We start from the raw sequence: 26,728 nt of genomic DNA on the forward strand, positions 1-26,728 counted from the left end.
CAGGCCCTGAGCTCTGTATTTATCTGATGTCAGTTCTTTAAATTTACGTCTACTCTCCTGGTGAGTTTCCTGCTTTGGAAGGTACGACTAGAGCCTGTCATCCCTACTGCTATTGCAACAGCTACTACCAGTAGCTTTCCTTTACTGTGTGACAGGCATTTTACACACATTTATTATCTCTCTTATTCCAATCATACTGTTGTCTGTAAGGAGAACGTGTTTCTCCAAAGAGGCAAAGTAGCAACTATCCATCCTACCGCCCTAAGAATGTGTGGTACACAGTCTGAGGAAGTGGTCATATTTCCTTAGGCTCTAAATTTGAGTGAAATTTACAGCTGTCAGTTCCTTGAAAATAGTTTGGCATCCAAACTAGAATACATCCTTACTTCCTCCCTTAAGACAGGGAGGGCATCCTACTAAAATATCAAAAAATATTTAATAAATAAAAATGCAGACGTTACCGGGGAGGTTAATGGCCAACTTTGAAAATCGATCATTGTATTATGGTTATTTTTATCATTTGGCTTCTGTCTTCTTCCTTTCCTTCCAGGATTAGTTAAAAATTTCAAACCATTCTAATAGTCTAGCACTTTGACACATATTTTGTTGTCAGTTTCTCTTCATTATGACTATTCTAATTTTTTCCCCAGTCAATCCAAGGACATCCTAATTTGTACACAATATGTGTGTCTTTTGGTATTAATTAAAACTAGGGAAGCATAGCTCCAAAATAAAATAGATTTATATGAAATGCTAATATGCAGGATTTAATGTAGTGTACTCTGTAATACACACTAGGGGTGGGCAGTGTCAGAAAAAATAAGGAAGCTATTGGTCATATTAAGCAAAGGAGGGTGTCCAGGGGGCCCTGGCCATGTTCCTTTTGTCAGTTAATGTCTTTTTATTGCCTTCCTGTGATGGGTCATGAAACCTCAGGTTAGTGGAGGACATCTCCATTTTTCTCTGCTCTCCCAGACAATTCTGTAAAATTAGGCAGTTTGCGGGTTAGATACTGGGAAAAATGGGTATTAGCGGCAGCCTGTTTGTATATGTCTTTCTTACTATTTTGATGTTCTTACAACCCCAAATGGACATCATTATCATTTTTTTCCCTCTGGTTTATGACAATCATCTCACCTAGAAGCCTGGTTCAGCCTTTTCTCTCAAATCTGTTGTTCAGTGTGTAGTCTTTGTGATCAAGATACCAGAGTGGAAGAAACGACAATGAAGGACAGAAAATGAGAGGCCACATTAGGGATAGGACTCCAGGTCAGCAGAGGCAATCAACAAAAAACAGCAGGAAAGGGAAAGGCAGGTTAAAAAACAAAAAACCTCCGAAAAACAAAACCAAGCACAAGCATGTTTATAGGCCTCTACAAAGTGTGCTTGTCCTAGAGTGAAAGAACCCTCAATCCCATCCATCCCCCAAATCAGAAAAGGAAATGCTTGTGACAGAAAAATTTCCAGACTTGAAGGCATATTTTTAGCAGATTCTTTTTCAGGTTGCTTGGTTAGGGTAAACCATATTGCTTATTATACCTGTCAGAGTAAAACAGAATTTTTGGAATGCCCTACGCGTATTCCAGAACGCTTCTAGTTCCATCCATGGTAAGTGGTCTTTTGCATACAGAGACTCCGTTGACTTGATGAATAAATAATAAGATGATTTTAAAGTTTACACATGAGAATATACCCTTTTAAAATTATAAAAGTAATGTGGGCATGAAAAAAAATCTAGTGTGTGTAGAAGAATCTAAAATAAAAACAAAAGTTTCCCTTTCCTTTTAATTCACAGTTCTTCAAAGGGAACTGCTTAATGGTTTCTGGGGTGTGCTTCTGCACCATTTTCATACAAATAAGAGGATATCATTTTTTTGTTTGTTTCATTTACTCATCCCATTCTTTCTACTCCCTGTTTTTGCCCAAGCATTTAAAACCAAGTCCCAGATCTGATACCCATTGCCTGTATTACCTTGTATATTATCCCCACCAGAGAACAACTTGGGAAAAAATAATAATAATAACCACAGTAACTCTTACCACATCGAACGGGATCAACAATGATTTCATGATTTTATGGAACGCCTGGGTTACAATCAGTGTTCCTTCAGTTATCTCGGAAGTGTCTTTTTGTAATTGCTTTGTTTGAGTTAGTTTCAAAATCAGCTTCACACCTTGTATTTGTTTGGTGTGTCTCTATAACCAGGTCTTTTTCCCTAGCACCATTTCCTTGAAGAGACTGTCATCTGTCCTGTAGAATTTCCCATGTTGTGTATTTGGCTGATTCTGTCCCCTTGGGCATGTGGGTTTACCGTGTTGTTACTATTTTTTTTTTTTTTAAGATTTTGTTTATTTATTTGAGAGAGAGGCAGTGAGAAAGAGCATGAGTGAGGAGAAGGTCAGAGGGAGAAGCAGACTCCCCATGGAGCCGGGAGCCTGATGCAGGACTCGATCCCGGGACTCCGGGATCATGACCTGAGCCCTAGGCAGTCGTCCAAAAAACTGAGCCACCTAGGCGTCCCGTGTTGTTACTATTTTAACCATCTGTATTTCTGGTAAACTTCTAGCTAATTAGAGGCTTGATTACATTTTTTGTAGGAATATTTCATAGCTGGCCTATCAGAAGGTCTGCAATGTCTATGCCCTCTCAGTGTTGTTAAACTCCACGAGTGGCTTTAGGTGTTGTCAGCTTGATCCATCCTTTATAAAGTTTCCTGTCAACCTGTCACCTCACTGTATTAGCAACCATTGATTCTCATTTTTTAGAAAACAAAAATAGAATCAGCCTAGACATATAGATTCCTATCTTGCTTTATCCACTAACTCTTAAATCTTGGACCTGTTCCTATGTCAGCATCTACAGATCTAGTTCGTGTTAAAGAATGGCTTCATATATTTTATTTTGTGAGTATATTTCGACTTATTTAATCAGTTTGGAAATATTTCGATCCCTCGTCTTTCTGATGAAGAAAGGAAAGTCTGAATCTTCAACTCTCTTTATTTTAATTTTCTGTGTCCCCTGCTTGCAGAAGCTAGTGTGGCATTGAGCTATGGAACATGGTAGACCAGAGGGGTAATAACACAGTGTCCCCATGGAGAGCCTTTTCTGGGGGCAGGGAGGAGGACGTTATTTTAGCTTTCCTAAAAAATGGAAGCATTTGTGACTGCCCTGTTGTAGCTCTTCCCCAGGCGGGTGGTGGGGCCCAGGGCAGAGGAAGGTGGTGGATCTTGTTAGTGACAACCAGAGGAATAGAAATAAGTGGGCGAAAAACCCCGACCTCAAGACCCGTTGATGGTCAGATTGGCAGTAGCGTTTGCACAAGACATAACTAAACAAGCCAACGGTGGGATCCTAAAATTGGTCTCCCCTGGAGTTCGGTTCGTGAGGTTTATGGTGGCTGTTTAGTTGTCAGTGCAGTGCCGTGCATCATTGCCTGTCCCATTTGATTTGTCTTTATTTCTTGCTGTTTCCTAAGTTTAGGAATTCAGATATGGCCTCATATCTGATACGGTCTGGTGGTTTCCTTCAGGAAAACAAAGCCCCCGAAGTCAAGCTTTTCTGGGCTGAACGAGGCCAGACCAGGCAAAGCCCCTTTGCAGATGCCTTCCTGGGGCGAGGGGGGAGGGGGAAGGGGAGCGGTGGGACGGCTTTTGAAAGTAAGATCATCACACAGCAGCATGGCCAGATTTTGAAAGATGGAACCTACATGGAAATATCGAGATGCACGTGGTGGGTTCCTACTTGAAGAAAAGCAGTGATAAAACTTCCTTGTGGGTCAAGTCTTGGAATTGCCCAGGAGAAACCCCACATCCTTTTTAGTGCTTTTTCTATTAGCGATGCATGTGAATTAGTGCTGGCTGCAGTATACCTCTTTGTTTTCCTCAATTTTTCTCTCTTTCTCCCTCTTGCAAGCCTCCGAAGAGGAAAGCGGAAAGCCTTTCCAGTGTCCGATATGTGGTTTGGTTATCAAAAGGAAGAGTTACTGGAAGCGGCACATGGTAATCCACACAGGTTTAAAAAGTCATCAGTGTCCGCTCTGTCCATTCCGGTGTGCTCGCAAGGACAATCTCAAATCCCACATGAAGGTAAGCCACCTGCGGACGGGCCTCACGGAGAGGCAGGCACAGCCCGAGCTCTTGCACACGGTCCAGTGCAGGAGGCCTCTAGGCAAGAGAGGGGCCCTCGGTGGAGCTTAGGGAATGCAGTGCTCATTGTCCCCATGTCAGGCAGCACCAAAGAAGCAGGTGGCAAAGCTTTTCCTTGGTAATGCTATTTCCTTCCTTTTTAAAGTCAAAAAGAAGCTTCTCAAAAGAAAAAGAAAAAAGAAGCTTCTCTATCCAAAGAGTAGACATAAAGTAGGGCCCTTTCCTATTGGGGAGCAGCAGCCGACCTTGGCCTTGCACGGCAACGCATGCTTTGGGCGCTCGGAGGAAGACTTGGGGAAGAGCAAGGAGCAGGAAAGACCAGTACAAGCCAGCCTGTTGGACCCATGCTCCAAAGAGGGGTCTACCCTCTTCTGCTGGCGCTTTACTCTCCAGCTTACAGACCCACAGGAACACTCAGAGGCTTCTTGTAGGAGGGGTGAGGACCTTGAAAGACAACTGGACTCTAGCTTTTGCCCTGTGTGAGGCATGGGGGACTATTCCTGGCAAGACTGGGTCTGTCTGTGGGCTGTCTGTGTGTGTGCTGTCCTAATTCCCAGGATCACACTTACCAAACATCTAAGGACATTGGTTTCAGTGTCTTATTAAAAACAACTGCCTTTCCCTCGTATGTGAGATGGAGAAAACTTAGTCACCTCGAAGTCTTTCTGGCAGACCCCATTACTAATACAGGCTTTCTCTGAAATTCAAAGAAGAAAATCACGAGATCGAAAGAGCATGGGCTCTTGAATTTGATAGGCCTGCATTTAAATCTTATTGTGCAGCTTAGTAGCTAAGTGGCCTTGAGCAAATGAACTTTAGGCTCTCAATTTTCTCATCTGTTCAACAAGAATGATAATATTTGTCTGGAAGAGTTGTCACGGATATTTAAGGGGATAATGTTAGCAAAGTATCTGACATAGGAAATGTTCAATAGTAGTTACTTAATTTCGATAATTGTCTTTGAACACCTTTATTTTCCCACTGATATTTTCAGTAAGGCTTGGCTGTCGACATTGTTTATAACGTTTTTACTTTCCTGCCATAAGAAGTGTAGTATATGTACGTACTTAAGATATTTCCTTTTTCCCCAAAACCTTGTAGCCTAATCCCTCTCACTAGATCAGTGATCACTGTTTAGAATTGTAGCTCTAAAAAAGTGATATCAGACAGAACCTCTCCTGATTTTAGGAGCTGGCTTAGAAGATTAAAAAGAAAAATTAAATCTATGGTATAATTGGTATTCTGTCATTTGTCCTTTTCTCCCAGAAGTCGCTTGCCCTTCGTCTTCAGAATCCATTGAACCAGGAGTTCTGGTCGGTTGGATTTTACTGAGCCTACTTAGTTTTTCCATTCCCCTCCTCATCCTCTAAGGCCTCTTCCCAAAGCAAAATCTCGTCTTTTACACCTGCAAAGTGGATTTCATTAGCAGGATAAGACTTCAAAAGGGAACGCCTTTAAAACTAAAATTTGTTTTTGTTACTGTGTCCTACGCTGTGTTTAGAAATCAGGTCTGGCAAATTTAAAGCTTCAGTGAGCAGAAAACTTGCATCTAGCCTGACACCTTGTAAGCTTGGTTTCAGCTCAGGGTCACATAAAACAACCTATTTATAAACCCATGGAAAAAAAGCCGGGTTTTCAATAGCAGGAACTACTGACCCTGAAACTACAGGGAGATGAGTTGGGTGCCTTGATGATACAGATGGTCGGCCATGACAGTGTTACAGATGAGAGCTGCCAGGGCTTTGCGGGTCGCGGGGTCTCAGAATGCTTTCAGAACAAATCAATAACCAGTACAATAAAGCAGTTGTGTGAAATTACTACTTTATTCAAACTCATGGTGTCCTAACCTGTTGAGCTACGACTCGAGCTTTTGATAAGGGAAGTGTGAGAAGGGCTCATGCAAGTTTAATTTTATCAAATGGTGTACTCTTTCTTTTCTCTATTCTGCACCTCCCCGATGGGCCATTTTCTTTCCTTCGTCAAAGAATTCACGCTTTTGTTTTGATTTGACGTACTTTAATTTTGAGACATTTCATAAACAGAGTCTACGTAGCAGCAGAGTGGCGGTGGTCTTGGGAATAGGTACTCCTGCTGCATTCACCAGAGACTGAAAATATGAATGGATTTTCTACAATGGTTCCAGCCTGTGAAGTGGGGGCCATGTCGCCTGTAGATTAGGATCTCCCACTGCGTGCGGTCAGAAAGACCTCAGTCACAATCTCAGTTCCAGGACTTTTAGTAGCTGTAAGACTTTGGGCGAATCATTTAACCTCTCCTAGCCTTCGCTTCCACTCCTGGAGATAATCATCCGATCTGTCGCCCGGAGTCTGGAGTCATTAGAAGGGTTAAATGAGATAATGGACATAAAGCAACTGAATACAGTGCCCAGCATGGAGCCTACTCAGGAAATGTAGCTAACCGGGTCATTATCAGCCAAGAGTTCTCAGAGTTAGAATTTACATTTGGAAATAAAGTAATGCCATGGGATAAAAAATTAGTCTAAATTTTATTGCCTTTTTCTTTTTGTGATGAGTCTTTAATGGTGACAGTTTAGGAATACCGGTAAATGGCAAGAATATAAAATTGACCCTCGATCCCGTCACACAGAAATAACCATTGTTGCCATTCTAACGTTATGTCCTTCCATATTGACGCTATGGACTTCGGACAAATTGGGATTCGACTTCATTTGTTCAATAAGGGCAGTATTTACCGTGTTCCCACTCGGTGCTGGGCACTGTACTTTTTTTTTTAAACCTGCCTTTCCTCCTTTGTATATTTCGCCAACGTTTTTATGGGCAGCTGAGGATGGAGCTTGTAAATGCCTCCAGCTTCCTCACGGTTATCTTAGATTTCCATTAAGCCTTTTACAACTTCCCTGGATGAGTGAGCCTATAGGACTTAAATATGAAATTCATAAGCCTAGATTGAACAGAAGAGGTGAGGACTGCTAGAATAAAGCGCAGTGGAAGAGTAATGGCAAGAAACCGGGCAAGGGTCGGAGCATGGGGTCCTGCCATTTAGGGAGTTGTGACTCCTGAGGAAGCCCCTTCCCTGCCCTGCGCTGTTCCCTGGAGGGGTTGGGGAGCAGCTGTGTGCCAGAGATTCCTCATGTTCCTCCCACTGCCACCGGGAGATGGATCTCACAGGGTAACAACGCCTTCTATCCCAGTCCCCACCTGGCCCCCGTAGGTGCTCTGGGTGCAGGGTGACCGGTCCTATGTGGCCCGGAAAGAATGATACGCTTTAGACAAACGTTTCTTCACATTAGCGGACTTAGAGGGATTTAAAAGCCAACGTCAGGATACAAAGATTAGAAATCATCACAGAAAGTTTCTGTCAGGACAGAAGGGAAGAAGCAGCCGCAAGAGGATAGAGAGAATACTTCTCTCAAAGGCCCAGAATGACATCTCGCCCCTTTGGGAAGGGGCAGCTCCAATAAAATGACAAGTGTGAGAGTCACCACCACGGCCCCGGTTCCTCCTTTAAACCGACGCTGATTTTTCCACAACTAAATACAGCAAAGCCAGGATCTGGTGGAAAAGAAGACACGTAAAAATAGTGGCGCACGGACTCGTCTCAGTCCAGGGCCCCCTTTCGTCTTTAGAACTTGGGCTCGCTCTCTGTCCTTTTCCTTCTTCCAGAAGCTGCTTCCGGAGCTTCTGTTCTTGGATCAGCTCCTCTCCTCTCCCGGGTCAATGGATGTAAGGACACTTCTGAAACGGAATCTGCCCCACCGCCCGGCTCCCGGGACAGTGGGTTCCGGGCGTGCTCCAGGCAACACCTGTCAGGGTCCTGTGGGGCTGCGACCTGAGCCCCCAAGGTGCCCGGCTGCTGCGGGAGTTGGGTGGAGGAGATGGGGAACCTTCACGATTCTGTGAGGAAACAAAATGAAATGATCGGCTCCACCGTGAAATCCCTTTGTTGTGAAAGAACAGAGAGAGGTGATCTTAACAGCCAGTGACAAACGCATCCCTAACCCCCAGCCCCTCCCGACCCGGCAGAGGGGGAAGCCTTTTAATGAGCAAGGCCTTGCCGCAACTGAGTTGAAGTTAATGTGGTTATTTCTGAGAAATGCATGCGTTGGGGGACCCAGAATCTCTTTTTGGCTGTTTTTTTCAAAAAGCCACAGTGGGGTGCTGTAGCGACAGGATCTCACCATTAACTTTTAATTTCTTTGCTTTTGTTGGTCACTTAACATTATTTAAAAGTATGTTTTGGCTGGTGAATAATGCTTTTGGATTGCATTCAGAATGCATAAACAGCTGTAGTAAAACTTGCTCTCTTGGAAAGGAAGCCTACGCAGAGGGGCCAGGTGGTGCAGTGAACCAACGAACTAGCCTTTAACCTTCGTTAGACCTGGGTTCAAGTCCCGCTTAGGTCACCCCTGGAACATGAGGTGTCGGTTCTGTTTTGGTTTTGAATCCCAGTCCCTGGCATGTCCAGATCCCACAACTCCCTGAATCATTTGGCCCAAATCTACACAATTGGCAGTTTCTACGCAAGGGAGGGGCGGTCCTGAAATAGCAGGGTGCAGCAGGTCAGCGCCGAAGCACATTGGCAGAGCTCAATGGGGAAGTTACGAGCTGACGAGCACCTGCCAGCTTGAAGCCTGGCTCAGTCCAGTGCGATGATTTCCTCACTTTTTCGAGCACTGCATTTGGTAGGGACAGGAGGAAAAAAGCTTCTTCCAATTTTTTACAGGTATTGTGCATGCAGCGCTGAAGCCGGATTTAGAAGTCTGCATTCTTTCACTGCAGACATCAGAATTGGGAGCCCGATAGAACCACACTGGGAAACATTGGTTTCATCTTGCCGAGTATACTTGGTGGGGATCAGACCTTGGTTTTTCTCCCACTCTGCTTTGCTTATCTCTCATGTGATTTTGCTCAAGCCACTTACTCTAAAGTCTTCGTCTCCCTGTCTGTGAAATGGGAATACCCCAGAGACATCATTTTCCACATTCTTAATTACCTAGAGAAGCATTCTGAAAATTGAAATTATGTTTGCAAAACAGAGCTAATTCTCTGAGTGACAATAATCGGGTACGTGTACCTTATTGTTATTGTGAGAGGAATTACTTGACAGGTTGCCTCTTTGACCCCCCGACTGATAATTATGTAAGGTCACACTGTGCTAGGTTTATATTGTCTCTGAAGACCCACCGAGATGAGATGACTAGAATATTAGGAGGATTCTCCTGAAAACAGCCTCCATGGGCAGACAGCACCCCCCGTTGTGAGTGTGGCTCTAATCATGGGCTCTTAACCTGCGTGGACCCGTGTTATGCGTAGGGACGGCCCTCATCACGTGGAGCACGCTAATGAAATGCTCCTCTGGTGATTCTGTTTCCTGGGCCGGCCCTTGGTACTGTGAGGAAATGGTTGATGAGTGGTCTGGATGTACTACAAGGCATTTTCCGTAAGCACATGGTGGAGAGCTCATTCTTCTTGCTTCTTCGTCAGGTTCATCAGCACCAGGACCGGGGAGAGACCTTTCAGTGCCAGCTATGCCCTTTCACTTCCTCACGCCACTTCAGCCTGAAACTCCACATGCGTTGCCATCAGCATTTCCTGAGGACAGAAGCCAAGGTGAAGGAGGAGATCCCAGACCCAGATGTCAAGGGATCTCCCCACCTCAGTGACAGTGCCTGCCTGGGGCAGCAAAGGGAAGGAGGAGGGACAGAGCTAGTGGGGACCATGATGACGTCCAACACTCCAGAGAGGACTAGCCAGGGTGGGGCTGGCGTCTCGCCTTTGCTGGTGAAGGAGGAACCCAAGGAAGATAACGGCCTGCCAACCTCCTTTACTCTGAATGCTGCCGACAGGCCGGCCAACCACACAAAGCTGAAAGACCCCTCCGAGTATGTGGCCAACAGTGCGTCAGCATTGTTCAGCCAGGACATCTCTGTTAAGATGGCGTCTGATTTTCTCATGAAGCTGTCAGGTACTTGAATAGGGTTGTATTCTCTCTCTCTCTTACTTTCTCTCTCTTTCTCTACCAGGATTCTCATCTGTAAAATGAGCTGGTAGTACTAGATGATTTCAAGGTCCCTTTACATTCTAATCGTTTACAGTCTCATAAATTTTCTCCTCGACCTTTTTTTCCCCCTCCCAGTCCTTTGGAAGTAGTCGTTGCTGTGGTTTGGGTCTAGAAACAACAGGGCTTGTTGATTTCCTTCCGGTTTTCCCCTTTACGGGTTCTTGTTGTGGGGAACAGGTCACATGGTGAGCCAAGTTGGTGATAGTTCTTTGTGTGACCTTGGGCCATATTGAACTTGTCTCTGCATTTCGTTCTTTTAAAGTGCTCGTATGGAACGTCTCATTTTGCATTATTCAAGTTCTTTATTGCCTTAACTTGGAAGAGTTTTAAAGGACATATATACAGAGACTCCTGTTAGGAATTATATTTTTAAAATTTGTGCAAATGATAAAGATTATCGTCACATTCTTTTTTCCACTGGAAAAAAATTTTATTGTAATAGAATGTACCTAACATGAAATTTACCATTCTAACCATTTTTAAGTATACAGTTCTTTGGCATTAACTTCATTCCTGTTGTGTAGCCATGGCCACCATTCATCTCCGAAAATTTTTCATCATCCCAAACCGAAACCTCATACCCATTAAACAACAATTCCCCATTCTGCCCTCCCCACAGCCCCTGGTAGCCACTAGTCTACTTTCTGCCTCCCTGAATTTAACTACCTTAGGTGCCTCATGCAAAGTGAAATTAAAAAAAAAAAAAAAAAGCAAACAACTTTTTAAAAAATATTCTTTCCCAGCTACCCCACTGCCTTTTGGAAAGAAGATGAAAAAGACGTTATAAAAATTCGTTGTTAATCGACATCACGTTTATCATCAGATTACACCTGGCGTTTCTTCTTGTTTTTGTCCTTCATTTTTTCCTCCAATTTCTTTGATTAAGTTGCGGAGTTGAGTAGGGGGTGTGGCGATATTGAGGGAGCGCTGCTTGTCCTGACTGTTTGGGAATGATAAAACATGACACGAGATTGTGCTGCTACTTGTAACATTTTTTAAAGTATGATTTAAAATTGTAAAAGAGTTGTGGAGGGTGGGAAAAGGTCGGCTGAGAGTTGGTTCTGTCTTTCAGTGAAGATGGCAGTCCCCACGATGATTTCCAAATGCCATTTCAGCTCTTTGGAGATTGACAATACCCTTTTAAATGGAGAATAATTGGTCACCGCCTTCCTTTAAATGGACTGTGAGTCACATTTCACTAAATGTCATTGCCAGGTGAATTAGAGGTTCGGCTCCACTCGCTTGGAAGTCCCTTTGCTCAGTGACACTTCAGTCAGGTCTCTCGGAATGTCCCCAGCACCTAGATCTTTGCCCCTCAGGAGTGCACAACACTAGTTGGAAGAAATGAAAGAAATGGAGGGGACAAGAAGCGAGGCGTCAGAAATGACCCGGGGAGTCAGCGAGGGCAGGGAATGTTAACAACCAGGCACTCCAACCCACTAGCCCACAGCGTGAGTGCAGAGTCCTCGGCTGGAAATGGTCAGGCCACAGGAAGCCGAGTGTATCTGCCTGTGGCCTTGAGGAACGTGGCGGGGGCCGGAGAGGGGGGGTTGGCTCTCTCCTCTCCTCTCCTCTCTTCCCCTCGCCTGCCTTCTCCCACCCTACTCTAGGGGCGAATGGACTTGTAGACTCTTTGAGTTTTATATTTAAACATTTTTTAAAATGGGGGGAAATGCATGTTTCTAGTTTTCCTTTTGTGGCTGATCCTTTAGGCTTCACCTCTGCCGGGGGGCGGGGAGGGAGTGCGCAGGGTATGCATCTCTGTTTTTTCCCGGTTGGTCTCGCCGCCCACCAATATTATAGCAAAGAGGGCTCCTTTCCTGGGCTCTTCTAGTGCACTCCCAAGGGAAGGAATGCAAGTGACACGGCATATTCAGCTGGTGTGGTTTAAGCATAGGACTTTTTCCTTACTTAATAGATGGGAGGTGGGGCGAGACTAAGGACAGGGGTGAGTACCTCGTAGGATTGGGTTACTGACTTTACTCCAGAACTGCAAGAAGTTTTTAGATCTGGAGGAAGGGGAGAGGGGGACGAAGGAAGGATTGGTCTTCAGATAGGATGCTTGGTTATGGTACACTACTCCTGCTGGGCTCAGGCTGTAATTAGCTCCGGACCCAATCTCAGGGAGTCTGAGATAAGGCGTGCTGAGAGCCAGCACTGCAAACGGGAGAGACTCAAGAGAAGCCAGCCGGATAGGTTGGGGTGAAAGACTGCACCAAAGCCTTCCACTGTGATCTGTTTTCTCAGTTAGTTATTGATGGGACTTGTTTACAGTTTGGCAGTGGGAGTATTTACTGACTTATCAATTGGCATAAGAAAACAGATAACAAATGCACACTCTTTATGCAAAAGACCCATGCAGCTATTTTCTGGTGGCTTACTAGAGGTCTTGAAACCTGACTTGTATGCACTGTTACCTAGCAACCTGTTACAAAGTCACCGGGGAATCGGTAATTTTTTTTGTGTGTGCATATTTGGATGTAAATGTAAACTTGGTGACTGTGGCCCTGTGCAGCCCACAGGAGGAAAAGAAATGTTCAAAGGAAAGGAATACATTTTCTGGAGAGATTTTTTTTTCCTTTAATTTCCACTAACTCTCTGGTTGATCAGGCCTTATCCTTGATAACTGCCATCATTGTGCTTTACCTGGCCTTGTCTGTGAATAGGATCCTGGGACCCAAAGGCCAGATCTCAGGGAGCTGTGGCTGAGTTTCTAGCTCTTGCCGTCATCAGAAGTAGCGCAGTATGTGCTTAGTATCTGGCTTGGTCCCTCGGTGTCATAACGGCGCCATTGTTCTTGCAGCAAATTTTTGAGCTGGGCTCTGTGCGTGCACCTGCTGGGACTGTAGGGTGCAGCTGTTTGCGGGCACCAAGTCTGCGAGTCTCTGTGCCAGCCCCATGACTGCAGAATTGGAGCACAGTGACAGATTCAAGCGTGCACATACCTACTTGTTTCCCAAAGAGAGACGGAAAACACTTGATTCTTTCTTGCTTGGTTATTAAGGGAAGTCTTTCTTGCTCCTTCCACGAAAACTAAGCATCCAGATGACTTAATGGAACCCAGTGGGATTAAAAAATCGCTGGTAGAATGCTGTTTTCAACAGACTGTAAGTCCTTCTCTCACCACCCCCCCACCTCCACGTTAAGGTTTTTCCCAGCCTGTGTGATTGTGAAATCAAACCCCTTCTCCGATCTATCAGCTATTCCTCTGCTGAGCCCACACTTAACATTCCGTAGTCCTTCAAGATTAATGTTGCTCCCCTAGAACCGAGGCTCCTAGGCAGCTCCGTAATTGATTCCGGGAAGAGGATGGGGAAGCCCCGGCTGCTGGCTTTCTGGACTGATGGAAAAAATAATTTTGTAAACTTTGCCCAGGGTTTCAGCCTCAGAGGCAGGCTGTGGAGGGCTGTAGCCTTACATATTTGCACAGATATTTCTTGGGAGCCTGAAGACCCAGGTGGATGGTGGAATGTCAGAACAGGTGATCCAGTGGTCCTGTGACTGGGGCGTGCAGGGGAGAGGCACTCACTCAACCGTGCACCTGAGTTCCTGCTGCTCTGAGCCTCCCCTTTCCCTTAACTAGCAAGTGTAAATTCAGCCGCACCTTATACTTACCTGGGGAGCTTCTTAAAATGCCAGGGCCCAGTCCACTCTCAAAGTTAGGATTTCATTGCTCTGGGCAAGGGCCTAGTCAATTGGCATTTTTGTTTTTTTGTTTTAATCCTCAAATGAGTCTCGTGCACCTGGGCCTGCGGGCTGCTGGTGTGGCATATGCACATGGTACCTGATACAGTTTTTTTCCGTTTTTGTGGTGTTTTTTGTTTTTGTTTTTGTCTTTTTTTTTTTTTTTTCAGTACTGCTCTCCTTCCTTCCTTTCTATTTCAGACCCTGGAAAGGGGCCTAGTGGGTGGTGTGAGATGAGTCTGAGGCATCCACCATAGGTCAAGGTTGACAAGAGGCCCGGGTGAGTCATGGCCCCTGAGCTCCTTGTTTTTCCTTGCGGGGCCTCATGGCAGGAGAAGTAGAAGAAGCATCTTGGGGTGTTCTCCAGTTAGAACCAGAAAGTCTCAAGACTGATCGAGAGCATCGAGGACCTGGGAGTATCATCATTACATGCCTGATTCAAAGTTGTTTGCAGCAGCCTTTGCATCATTTCTCTTCCTCAGAGCTACCCTTTTCAAGATAGGAAATTTAATTCTAACTCTCCACATTGTAACCAAGCAGTTGACAGAAACTTGGCACCTCCGTTGTAGGCTGGGAATATCTTTTTGTCCCTGGTTTTCCAAAATAAAAGATACAAGTCATTTCAACTATTTTTAATCTGGAAACTGGCAAAAAAAAAAAAAATCATACTGTCTCCCACATTATATTAATTTTGTAAAATGGAGTCCAAAATAATTTTAACTAGGAGAGATGGCATTTTTAAAGCAGTGACTTAACCAATGGGTCCAGGCTGAACTGTTTCTGATTTATTGGGAGGAGCTCTGCTGTAACGTAGCAGAGGCGTTCTTGCACAAAGACAGGTGAGTTGCGGACCGTGTTTGCATACTCTCTTGCAGTTTCCTGTGGGCCTTTGTTCTGCTTCCACCTAGTTCACACAATTTTCTGCATCTGCAGTGACAACACAGTTAGTCCGTAAACGGCAGCCGCCCTATCCGATGAAGGCTTTGTTGGGGTGCTGGAGGAGGGAGAAGATGCGCGGTAAACCAGGTCGTCCTTATTGCCTGGGAGCTCTGGTCGGCTTTCTGTATTACATCTTTCCAAATGAGCCTTCTTGTAAGTCAGTACCAGCCTGTGCCAGTCGTGTCCCGAGAGTTCCGTGCCAGTCGCCAGGGCCTCCCACTTCCCTTCCCTAATTGTGTGTCTTCCCCAGTGGTTTAACTTTTAACAACCTTCCTTTATGCCTTGGTTGGCCCTTCTTTTTTATTTTATTTTTACTTTTTTTCCTAAGATTTTATTATTATTTTTTTTAAGATTTTATTTATTTATGTATTTATTTGACAGAGAGAGAGATCACAAGTAGGCAGAGAGGCAGAGAGAGAGGTGGAAGCAGGCTCCCCGCTGAGCAGAGAGTCCGATGTGGGACTCGATCCCAGGACCCCGAGATCATGACCTGAGCCGAAGGCAGAGGCCTAACCCACTGAGCCACACAGGCGTCCCGATTTTATTATTTTTTTAAAGTAATCTCTACTCCCATCGTGGGGCTCGAACTTACCCACCCCAAGATCAAAAGTCACACACTCCACTGACTGAACCAGTCAGGAGCCCGGGCCCGTCTTTTTAACCCTGCCCTGCTTTTCTCGTGATCATGTGACTGAAATTCCTGGTGTCGGAAACAGCATTTAGGCCCTTATCCATGCAGGCAAGCCTGAACGCCCTTTTGAAATTCCGGATTTTACTGACCCCCGTGGTGATTCATAGGAGAGGGAGAGTGTGACTCCTGTTTTTCAATGACTTGCTACTCCCTGAAACAAGGACTGATCTAAGTCACAAAAGGAACAGGTGGCATCACAAGAAAACAGGGTCTGGGGGTATACACCCATGTCCCGAAACGTCTGTGGAGATTTGGTGACATCTCATTGTTTATTATTTTTCCTTAACAATCACTCATATAATCTAGTGCTTACTCTGTGTCATTCAGCTCCCTTGACCTTCATAACGACTCTCTGGGTGCATAAAGTTCGGATTCCCATTTCACAGATGAAAACCGAGAAACAGAGGTTGAGAGGCTTGCCCAAGTTTATGCTGCTGATAAGCGGCAGCACTGGGATTCTAATCCAGGGTGCCTGGTTCCAACATTTCCTCCTCCCCCAGGCTGCCCATACCCCAAATCACAAAACAAGGAGGCAGCGTGACTGAACTTGGCTCTGTTCTTTGCCCTGGTGTGCTGGCGTGGAGCTAGAGTCTCCAGCATGGAGCCATTCTCTGAATGCTGTATGTCGGACACCACTGAAACTTGCATTAATTCTTTTAGGCTTTTCAGGAATTACTTAGTGCAAATGGTAGTAACAGTAAGGCCAACTAATAGTTCCGTAGGGCTTTACAGCATATGGCATATTTCCAAATACATTGCCTCTTGACAAGCATGTAGACAAAGACCGAGACACAGTGAGATTAGCTGTAAAAGGGTCATGACTGGAATCCAGATCTTTCTTCCTCGCTGTGTTGGATAGAGTATACCTCATTCTAGAATTGCACTGAGAATGATTTTTTATCTTGACAGATCCCTGGGAAGATTTGTCAAAGCCTGTGTTGCTGCAAACCTGAATCCAAGTCATTTACTTCCTTCCCTCATTAGTCTATTTTCTTCGAGATGTTGCTGCTTGTTACTACTGTTTCCACTTCTACTGCTTACTGATCAAATGTGTCTACAGCCAGCCGGGCCCTGTGCCCACAACTTCATGTAATTTCTCATTAAACCCTCTTAAAAGCCCTGAGGGGTCAATAATTTTAAACCTATTTTACAGATGAGGAAGTTGAGGCTTCAAAGGTTTTGGCAGTAAGGAAGAGAGCGAAGATTCGTCTCTGCCGAGCTGCAAAGCCTTGGCTCATGACCACTTAATTAGCTATTACTTAATTTTTTTCCTCAGTTGAGTGAACTGTCTTTTGACCTCCGTCTGCTTCACTGTTTATTTTCCTTGGCTTCAAACCATGGCATCATTTCTAATGCATGCTAATTCGGTCACTAATCTGGTTAAATTTTTTGTGTCTTGAAAATATATCTATAATCCAGCCCTCTGCATGCAGGCTCTCCTGGCCATCAGCTCACACCTAAGCAGCTTGCCTCTTCCGCTCCCTCCCTGATGCCCTCTCCACCCCTCCCGCCCCCTCCAGGCCCTCCAACACATTGTAACAGACTCTTCTTCTGATACCTCTTGTATCAGGCTCTGCCCCTGCCTCTCCTTTCTCCAGAGGAACCGTATCCTCACTGCTCTCCAGAAGAATGTTGACTGTCTTCACCAGCTCAAACCTACACCCTCTCACTGTTGTTTCTCTGCCTTCACTCATGTTGTTCCAGGGTCTGGTCATTCAAATTGTGGCCATCCATGCAGCTTCCTCTTGTTAGGTACAAAGTGGGGAAATCAGAACTTTTCAAAAAAGAATGATAATGTCCTTCAAACTAAATGAGCTGTTTTAATGCTTCTCGGACCCACAGTGATTCTATATCTTTGTAGGGAATTTCTAACAATGTTGGGGCCCATTCCTGTGATACCCTCTACTACTGTTTGGCCTGTGCAAATGCTGGTCATCCCACAAAGAGTATTTTGGTTCCCACTTCTTCAGTAAAACCTTCTCCTGTTATTCTGGTCTTTACTGCCAACCCTCTCACCCCATGTGAATTCTGGTAATATTTAGAGTCTATATCACCCAGGCTGGGGGTTGTGTTACTGCATAGTTCATTCTATTGCTTGATTAGTCTGATCTCTTGAACTAAGTCAAGTTGCTAAGGAGGGGGAGGAGGGGTCAGATAGTGTTTCTTTTGTAACATCTTTATCTTCATACCATCCACAGTGCATTCCATGATGGATTATACCATAGATGTTCTGCTAGTCATAATCTGGACGTGAGGTTTTCTGAGGTTGTGATATTACTTCACTTAAACGAGATTTGCAGATTTGTAGCTAGCTTCCTAGTGTCACAAGACAGAAGATGGAGCAGAGTGGTGGTCTGTGGAAAGTGAGCGGGCCATTCAAAGGGAATCTTGACGGCAATGAGTCCCTTGGTGTCTTCTCATGTCCCGTGTTCTAGGCCAGCCGAAGCTAAGAGCTGGAGTCTGTCACTCAGTTAGTTAAGTAACAAACAACTCCACAGTTAAGCAGCTCAGAATAATAACCATGGACTTAGCTTATGATTTTGTGGATTGGCCTTTGGGCCCAAGAAGCGCAGGGTGCTTCTTCGGGTCTCCAGGCTGATTCATCTATCTGAAGTCCTTTGCCACTTGGGCTGGGTGTGGACTGGTCTAGGATGGCCTCAGCTAGTGATGGCTTCTCCCTGTTCTCCACGGTCTCTCATTGTCAGTGGGCTAGCCCAGGCTTGTTCACATGACAGCCGGGCAGGGTTCCAAAGGAGAGAGCAGAAGTGCATGAGGCCTCTGGAGGCTAGACTGAGAACCGGCCCAATATCATTTCCACCGCCTTCTATGGACTAAAGCAGGCCACAGCTCCAGCCAAGACTTAGGGAGTGGGAAAATGTACTTCACCTCTTGATGCCAGGAGCTGCGATGTCACATTAAAAAGGGGTGGGGCTTCAGGGAAGGGAGTTGTTAAGGCTTCTTTTTTTTTAAAGTAAGCTCTACCCCCAGTATGGGGCTTGAACTCACAACCCTGTGATCAAGAGCCGAATGCTTTCCTGACTGAGCTAGCCACACAACCCCCATAATGGCCATTTTCTAGTCTACCGCAGCTCAAGAGTTCTTCAGGCTCTCCGGGTGTTCCACAATGACAAAAATCATTTAAGAACTGATGGATAAACCAGAATGTCAGCATGGTAATTTAAAATGACAAGTGTAACAATCAAGAGGAGATGTCATCTGGGGCAGATGGTCACCAACTTCCCTGAAAAGTGTCGGAAATATATTATCCAATCTTTAGGTTTTCTTTTTTTCTCATCTCAAATGACTTCATGCTGTTCATACATACAAATCACTTCACTGCTGTTCATACATTTCATTCTTTGTACGTGTTAATAGAATGAATTTAAAATACAGCTTTCGCGTTTACTCACGACTTGATTGGTTTTCCAGGACTTGTCCTTCCTGCTTTTGACAAGGGAGATATCCTGTCTGTTAAGCGGATTACTGCAGATAGCGACGTTTGCTCATTATGTGTTGATTTTGTTAGTTCAGTTCATGGAGGAAAACCTTATTTATTTATTTTACAGTTCTGGAGACACCGCTCATTGTTATTACCCTTGACCCTGACCTTTTTTGTTTTCCCTTGGCCCCTGTATACAGTAATGGTAACTGTCATCGGGGACCTGTGTGGTCCTGATTGGAGGGCATTGATACTGAAATGTAGCTAAAGATTAGCTCAGGTGGGGATTAATGAGAAATAGGAGATGGTTCAAACTTCTCCAAACACTAATTATAAAACTACTTAAGGCAAATTATGTAGTTTACCTTTTTAGAGAACAAAATTTAAAAATATTTAGCTGATGTTTTAAACATTCTATTTGAAAATAATATGCTTAACATCTAAAAGCAATGCTCCACTCTAATTAATTACTATTTAATTGCATCTTGGCTTTCCTTATAATTTTAGAAGGCAATTTATGTTTTTTTTCCTCACCTAATGTGCATCAGGTTGTCAAATAACCCGCAGGTCCTGGCAGATCATACATACTTACATATATTTACAAGGGAACTTGGGTCGTTATTTGTCATATGGGGAGTTGAGCTCTGATTCTGGTTCCATCGTTCAGGAGCTGTGTGATTTTAAACAGGTCGTATCGTTCTCTGAGCCTGTGTTTACTTATCGTGAAATGAAAGAAGTAAAAACAATAATGGTTTTCACTTCTTCTTTTAAACACTAAACTCATTTATCCAAACAAAATCAAGTGCCAACTCAATATATAAAACACATAGAATGTTTTTAATAGAACTTTATTTTTTAAGTTCAAGTTATTGTATTTATTTATTCAAAAAATCCAGCAATCAGAGCAAAGGTGCTCTTTGATAAGCACAAATCATGGGTTCAGCGTTATGATGAGGGGAGGTCATTTAGCAGCGTCAGCCTATTGTATATTTCTGAATTTATTTTGCTGATTGCAGTTTCCAGAAATATCATTTATACAGGGATGTTGTGGTAAAGGAGAGTAGATTTGTAACAATTCATCTTGTGATCTCAAAATACCTTTAATTAAATTTATTCAGCTGCTCAAAAAAAACAGTACCAATAATGAGAAGTTTTTGCTTCCAAGTTGACAGCATTCAGCAACTGCCCTCATTCCTTGTCGTAAGACCAGGAGCATTCAAAATGTGCAATATGCAGTAGAGGCCCCTGGAAATCCTATAGTAACCTCTTCGGTGTTGCTCCAATAACTGGCATTTGGAAGTTTATTCACTCTGTCTGGTCTCACATTCCTCAACTGCAAAACGGGCTTACGATTAGGGTTGTTGTGAGAAGCAAATAAATTAATTCAAATAAGTTAACACTTAGCATACTTCCTGACCCCTACTAAGTGCTTTATAAATGATAGACCCAGACAGACCTATATAATCCATGTGTGTCTTAGTCTGTCCACCATCACGAGAGGCTTCACCAAAGCAGATACACTTGAACCCAAGCTGGCATTTAACAGAAGGTAGTGCTTCTCAACCACTAGGACACAGCTGGCCGAGTCTAGAAAATTTCTGTTTTCATGACGGGGCAGTGCCAGCTAGTGGGGCAAGGCCAGGGATGTTGCTAAACATCCCACAGTGCATGGGACAGTCCTCCAGCGCAAATTTTCTTGCTCAGAATGTCAGTGGTGCTGAGGTTGAGAAAGCCTGATTGAAGGCATGCACGTCATCTCCAGTAGGAGCACAGTTGTATAGTTTTACATGGACACCCCTGAGTTTTTTGAAAGATGAGTGCATCGCCATCCACTTCCTTATTAATGACATATTACTAGAATTCTACCACTCCTGTGATAACAGGAGGAGGAACTGCATTGCAGGTGAAACCAACTGAATTAACTTGTCAACCCAAGTAAACATTAGTGGTCTCCGTTAGAACACAGATGAGGGTACATATTTTTCAATTAAATTTTCGATTGCCTTCAATAATCTTTTAAAAGCTTAAATTTGGAACAAACAGTTATTGGGACTCTGGAAGCTTATCCTAGGATTCCTGGGAACACTGTTTGAGAACCACCCATCTGTGGCCCTTCCAGGGCCAAGAGTCTTAGGCTCTGCTTTAGGGTGAGGTAGAAAATAACATTCTTAATGATCTACCTTTTTCACGTAGCATTTCAGCATTCACAAAATAGCTAGATTCTGAGCTGAAAGAGGGCTCTGTCTTATTAAATGCCAGGAAAGTATCATCTTCCTTCACCAGAGGGAACAAACAGAACAGAGCGGAATAGCCACGGTGCGGCCCGTTTTCCTCTTCCACCTTCTTAGTCAGATCTTCACAAAACTCCTTCCTATAGGAAAGGGACGTTTTCTGCCCCTTACCTCCAGGTCATGTCCCACCTTTCCCTTTCTCCCTAACAAAGGCTGTTCACTCCATAGCACTTATTTCCAAAGCCCATAGTCCGACTGCTTAGGGTAGCACCCCCCTCAAAGGCACTTGGAAAGATAGGAGAGAGGGTGGGTGCGTTTTCAGCCAGACACCCTGAAGTCTGTGTCTCTGTGATTAGAAGGGGTTGGGCTGTTAACTTCTTGGGACCTTAGTTCCCTCGCTCATAAAATGAAGATAGTAGTAATAGTTATCTCCTGTGATGGATGAAGGACCAGTTCCTGTTAACTAGGCAAATGCCGAGTGTGTGCACTATTAAGGAAGTTTATGGAAGAGTTTTGGGGTGCTTAGAAGGGATCTTGGCATGAACTGATGACACTTTGCTCTAAAGAGGTTTTTTGTTGTTGTTGTTGTTGTCGTCGTCTTTTTAACAGTTAATTAATCCCTGCCCATTAGAATTGGAAACTTGGAATCATTTTATCCCACTTTCCCATTTGTTTCCCATGTGAGCCTTTATCTCGCATCCTGTATAAATCCTCAAAAAGTTGAGTTGTTTCCTTTAAATGGCAGCCCAGCTCCATTGAGTGCATGAACTTACAAATATACATAATTTATAATCAAAGTGGCTCACGTCCTAAAATGTTTGGAACAGACAGAGAAGGGGCCTTTTTTTTTTTTAAGATTTTATTTATTTATTTGACAGACAGAGATCACAAGTAGGCAGAGACGCAGGCAGAGAGAGAGGGGGATGCAGGCACCCTGCCGAGCAGAGAGCCTGATGCGGGGCTCGATCCCAGGACCCTGAGATCATGACCTGAGCCGAAGGCAGAGGCCTTAACCCACTGAGCCACCTAGGCACCCCCGAGAAGGGGCCTTTTGATTCGTGGGGTTTCCTCCATGTGTTAAAAATGGAGTATCTGGAAACTTGAAGAAACCTAAACAGAAGTCAAGGTGAGGGTTGGGAAAGTCTCTTACCAATGGAACTCCGTATGTGCACAGATCTTTGTGGTAGTAAGAATGAAGTCAAGAGTAGGCTGTGAATTGTAATTGGTTCCTTTTTCTTAACAGTTCCCCCAAAGAAAAAAGAAGACATCTATAATTCCACCTTTTTCTGTAGAAAGAGAATGAGTTTTTTTAAAGTAGGATAAAAAGACAAAAGTAAGATAATAAAAAACTATGGCAATTATTCAGTCATATTGATCTTAAAACATAGGCTTTATGTACTTTTTTAGTATTAATATTTCTGGTATTTAGACCCAGAGTGTTTGGGAAATTAAAACTTGGGCAAACTAGTGTTTCCCACGGGGTTGCTGTATGTGTGTGTGTGTGTGTGTGTGTGTGTGTGTGTGATCTGTTATTAGCTATATTTACATTTCCCCAGCATTTATGTCAATTCTTGACATTGTCAGAACAAAAACCAGGTGTGAAATGCCTGCAGATTTATAATCCAGCAACATGCTAGCTTGCCTCTTATGTTTTTAAATGTCTTATTGAAGTTGTGTTAAATCTGGGTTGTACTAACAATGATAAATTTTTTTTCTTAAATCTTATGTAGAATTTATTTTGACGAATACTTCTAGAAGCTATTTTTATCTTCAGAGACCATCAGCTTAAGGTTGTTCTCCCTAGAAATTGGGATTTGCTTCTTGGGCTCCAGTAGTTTCTTATCTCTTTCCTAGCCTCATCTTAGAATTTTTAGAAGTTTTAAAATAAAAGATACAGAAGCATTTTAAAAGTACATAACTTTCTGTTATTCCTTCCCAAAGAATCAAAGTTTCAGGCTTAACAGAAAACACACCACTTAATTATTTTGTGGTGACTAACTAGGATGCTTTTGGAAGAGGATTTTGTAAAGGGTTCTGGAAGAAAGGCATAGAGTGAGAGAAGCTTTAGGAGCTAGCCTGCAGCCCCCTCCCTCCTCCGCGCAGTCCCACTACCCCCAGGAAATGGTTGAAAGAGGAGAAGTATGCTAAATACACAGAGTCCTCTTAGGATCTACCTTCCTTGCTGAGGTCAGAAGTACATAAGGATTGCTCTAGAAACCATCATTGTTCTCTTTGGTTTAGATTCTGATGGCGTTGTCCCCAAAAGGCCAAATTTTATTGTATTGTATTTTACTTGTTTTTAGTTTTTTTGTAAAGTAATCTCTGTGCGCAACGCGGGGCTCAAACTCATGACCCTGAGATCAGTAGTCATGTGTCCTACCAATTGAGCCGGCGGGGCACCCCAGAAGGCCAGATTTTAAGCACTTTGGTTGAAATTTTTCAGGACTCCTCCCTCAGTAATGCCAAAGTCCAAGTGAATGAGTATCACAGACTCCTCAGTACATGCTATGGTGTAGATGGCAGAGCTTTTATCTCTAGGTCTTGTTCCCAGCCTAAGTATCAGATCTAGGGAAAACACTTCCGATTGCCTTCAGCGGAATATTCTGGGATTGGGGGTTTTTGTTTTCCACAGGTAATAGGGAAGGACCATCAGATGTTACTAATCTGTAGCTGACATATTTTATTCATTCCACAGCTATATTTTGAGCACCTACTATGTGCCAGACCCTGTACTAGGCACTCAAGGTATATCTGTGTTAAAGATCATTGCCTTCTTAAAGCCTACCTTTGAGTTCGGGGAAGAGAGCATAGTAGTTAACATAATAAATAAGAAACTCATATGGAATGTAACTAGTCTGCTTGGGCTGCCATGACAAAATACCAAAGACTTGGTGGCTTGAACAAAGGAAACCTACCACTCATGGTTCTGGAGGCTGGAAGTCTGCTCAAAGTGTTGGCAGGATTGGTTTCTCCTGAGGCTTCTCTTTTTGGCTTGACTTTGGCCACCTTCATCCTGGGTCCTTCCATGATCTTTCTTCTGTGTGAGTGCATCCCTGGTGTCTCTTATAGAACACCCATCGTGCTGGATTAGGGACCTACTCTCCTGGCCTCATTGAACCTTAATTACCTCCCTGTTCCCAAATATAGCCCTGTTGTGGGTTAGAGCTTCAACATAAGAATTGGTGAGGGTGGGCACAATTCAGGCCTTAACCAGAAGTTATCAGGTGGTAAGTATTTTGGGGAAAAAAAGGAAGATAAAAGTAGGATAAGAGAGATTGCGAATACCATGGGGCGGGGATTGCAGTTCTGAACAGTGTAGTCAGGATAGACTTCATTGAAAAGGTGGCACTTGAAGATCAAGTTACATCCAAGTGCTGTTAGAGCACAGGGACCAGAAGTGGAAGAATGGTGTGGTGGAGGTAGGTAAGGTGGAGGTAGGTAAGGGACATAGAGCAGGCAGCTCATAGAAATAGGTTCTGATCCCAGCTCTGCGTCTTTTTGGTGGTAAAACTTTCAAATGTCGTCACCTTAGCCCTCCAGAGTCCAGTTTCTAAATATACTTGTCTCTGTGAACTTGGAACTCCAGAGTGTACACCCTTCAAGGGCACAAGGGAGAAAGGATTTTGTGCTTGTGTACTGGCTAGGGCCGGTGATGGGTAACAAGTTAGAAGTTCTTGCTTTGGAGTTTTATTTTTATCCTCTTATTTGTTAGGCGGGAGTGGGCTTTGGGTTCACTCTCGTGAGTGTTGCTAAGAACTCCGTATTAGGATGAGCTCTTCTTCTCAAAAGACCTCTAGTATAACCAACCTAAAGTTCCGATTACATGGCCTATTAGAGGGGAGCAAGCTGCCTGGGAAAGTGGCCAGTGGTGGTGGAGAATACTTGTCCTCTTCGGTCTTTCTCAGGGAGTGTGTAGCTCAGTGGGTGAAGGCCTGCTATCGTGTAGCCAAGCCACAGAAGCCATCCCATAATAGGCCAGTTAGCTCTGCCCTGACCACATACTCCACGCCAACCAACCACGCTAAAAATGGAAAAAAGGACATTAGTGGAAAAACTGGTGAAATCTGAATAAAATCTGGAGTTTAGCTCATAGCATTGTGAGTTTCTTAATTCTGACAAACATACCATGCTTATGTAAGATGCGAACATCAGGGAATGCTGAGGGAAGAATATATGGGAACTCCTTGAGCCATCTTTGGAACATCCCTGTAAATCTAAAATTACATCAAAATAAATGGTTTTCTTTCTTTCTTTCTTTCTTTTTTTTTTTTTTAAATGCCCCCTCGTGCCCTCGTGAGGGGCACCTGGCTGGCTCCGTCAGTGATGCGTGCTACTCTTGATCTCAGGGTTGTAAGTTCAAGCCCCAAGTTGGGCATGGAGATGACTTAAAAATAAACTCTTAAAAAAAAAAAAAAAAAAAAAAGCCCGTCATGGTCTCAGAGATGACTTGAGCTACAGATATGGGTTTATTCACCGTGACTGGAAAAAACAGTTCCAAGTGCGTGCCCCAGTGTTGGTGGGTCAGAAGCGTCCATTTCATAATAAGGCAAAGTGGGATATCTCTAGTCTGAGCTTCTCTCTGGCAAATTCTTCCTCACCTTACCACCCACCCCAGGTTTTTGCTTTGGGTATTGCCTCTGACTCATGTTTATATTGAGGATTTTATGGCAGCATAATTGCCTGAAAGCATTATTTTAGAATAAGATTAAGTGGGGGGAAGCCTCACAGGTCAGTGAAGCGGCAGCATTTATACAGGGAAGAAGACATTTAGGGAAACCAGAGAGAAAAATGTCCACTTTGTGGAGGCAACTCTTCTTAAAATATGATCTCTTCCAAAGATTCGGAAGCTCACGTTCTTTAGAGTCCGCTGCTCATAGAGCGTATTGTATTTTTTCCTACCCAGGTCCCAGCCTGTTTTGATCGGGTTGTGGTCCCTCCTGCTGTCAGCACAGTATGATTGTGCATTCCATGTTTCATAAAGTCCTGGGGCAGCGAAAAGGGGGAGTGGCCTTTTGTTTATGTATATATATACAATGCCTTTCTTCTTTTGACAGCTGCAAATCAGAAGGAGCCCATGAATCTTAATTTTAAAGTGAAAGAGGAGCCCAAGGAAGAGGAGGCCTTAAGTGCCACTTTGCCTCGGTCCAGCTACATGTTCAGCCCGGAATCGGAAGTGCCGGCCTCGAGCGTCTCTGAGGACACCCTTAAGCCCCAGGAAGGGAAGGGGAATGTGCTAAGGCAGGATATGTCCGTCAAAGCAGCGTCTGAACTTCTCATGAAACTATCAGGTACTTGATTTATTCTAAAATATTCACATTCTGCTCATTTCATTTGTAGCCAACTGGGCTGCTTCCTGCATGGGCTATAATTAGCCTAATGGTAGCAATATCACATTATTGAGGCGAATTCAGGAATGACTGGGTGCTTGGCTCGCATTCCTGCGTTGCATGTACGAATTTGTTTGCAGATGTTGTCTGTGTACCTGGTCTTGTGAAATACAGCCTTCTTTTCCTGGGAATTGTTGGAAAACACTGCTGCTTTCTAAGATGATGCCGG

General features: G+C 44.0%; 1 protein-coding gene across 10 annotated transcripts in view; it reads left to right on the top strand.

The window, feature by feature from the left end:
• The window catches only part of ZNF827 (zinc finger protein 827), a 168,404-nt gene that overhangs the window by 37,122 nt on the left and 104,554 nt on the right, over positions 1 to 26,728 (top strand). For all 10 annotated transcript variants that reach the window (XR_014311049.1, XM_082728252.1, XM_082728246.1 and 7 more), the window contains exons 3-5: positions 3,914 to 4,086; positions 9,612 to 10,092; positions 26,227 to 26,460. Coding sequence is in view for 9 of the 10 variants with exons in the window: in XM_082728252.1 (XP_082584378.1) it covers positions 3,914 to 4,086; positions 9,612 to 10,092; positions 26,227 to 26,460 (888 nt within the window). In the remaining variant the exon portion in view is untranslated. The remainder of the gene's footprint in view (positions 1 to 3,913; positions 4,087 to 9,611; positions 10,093 to 26,226; positions 26,461 to 26,728) is intronic.

This window comes from Mustela nivalis, assembly GCF_964662115.1.
Source record: "Mustela nivalis genome assembly, chromosome: 4".
NCBI classification, from domain to species: domain Eukaryota; kingdom Metazoa; phylum Chordata; class Mammalia; order Carnivora; family Mustelidae; genus Mustela; species Mustela nivalis.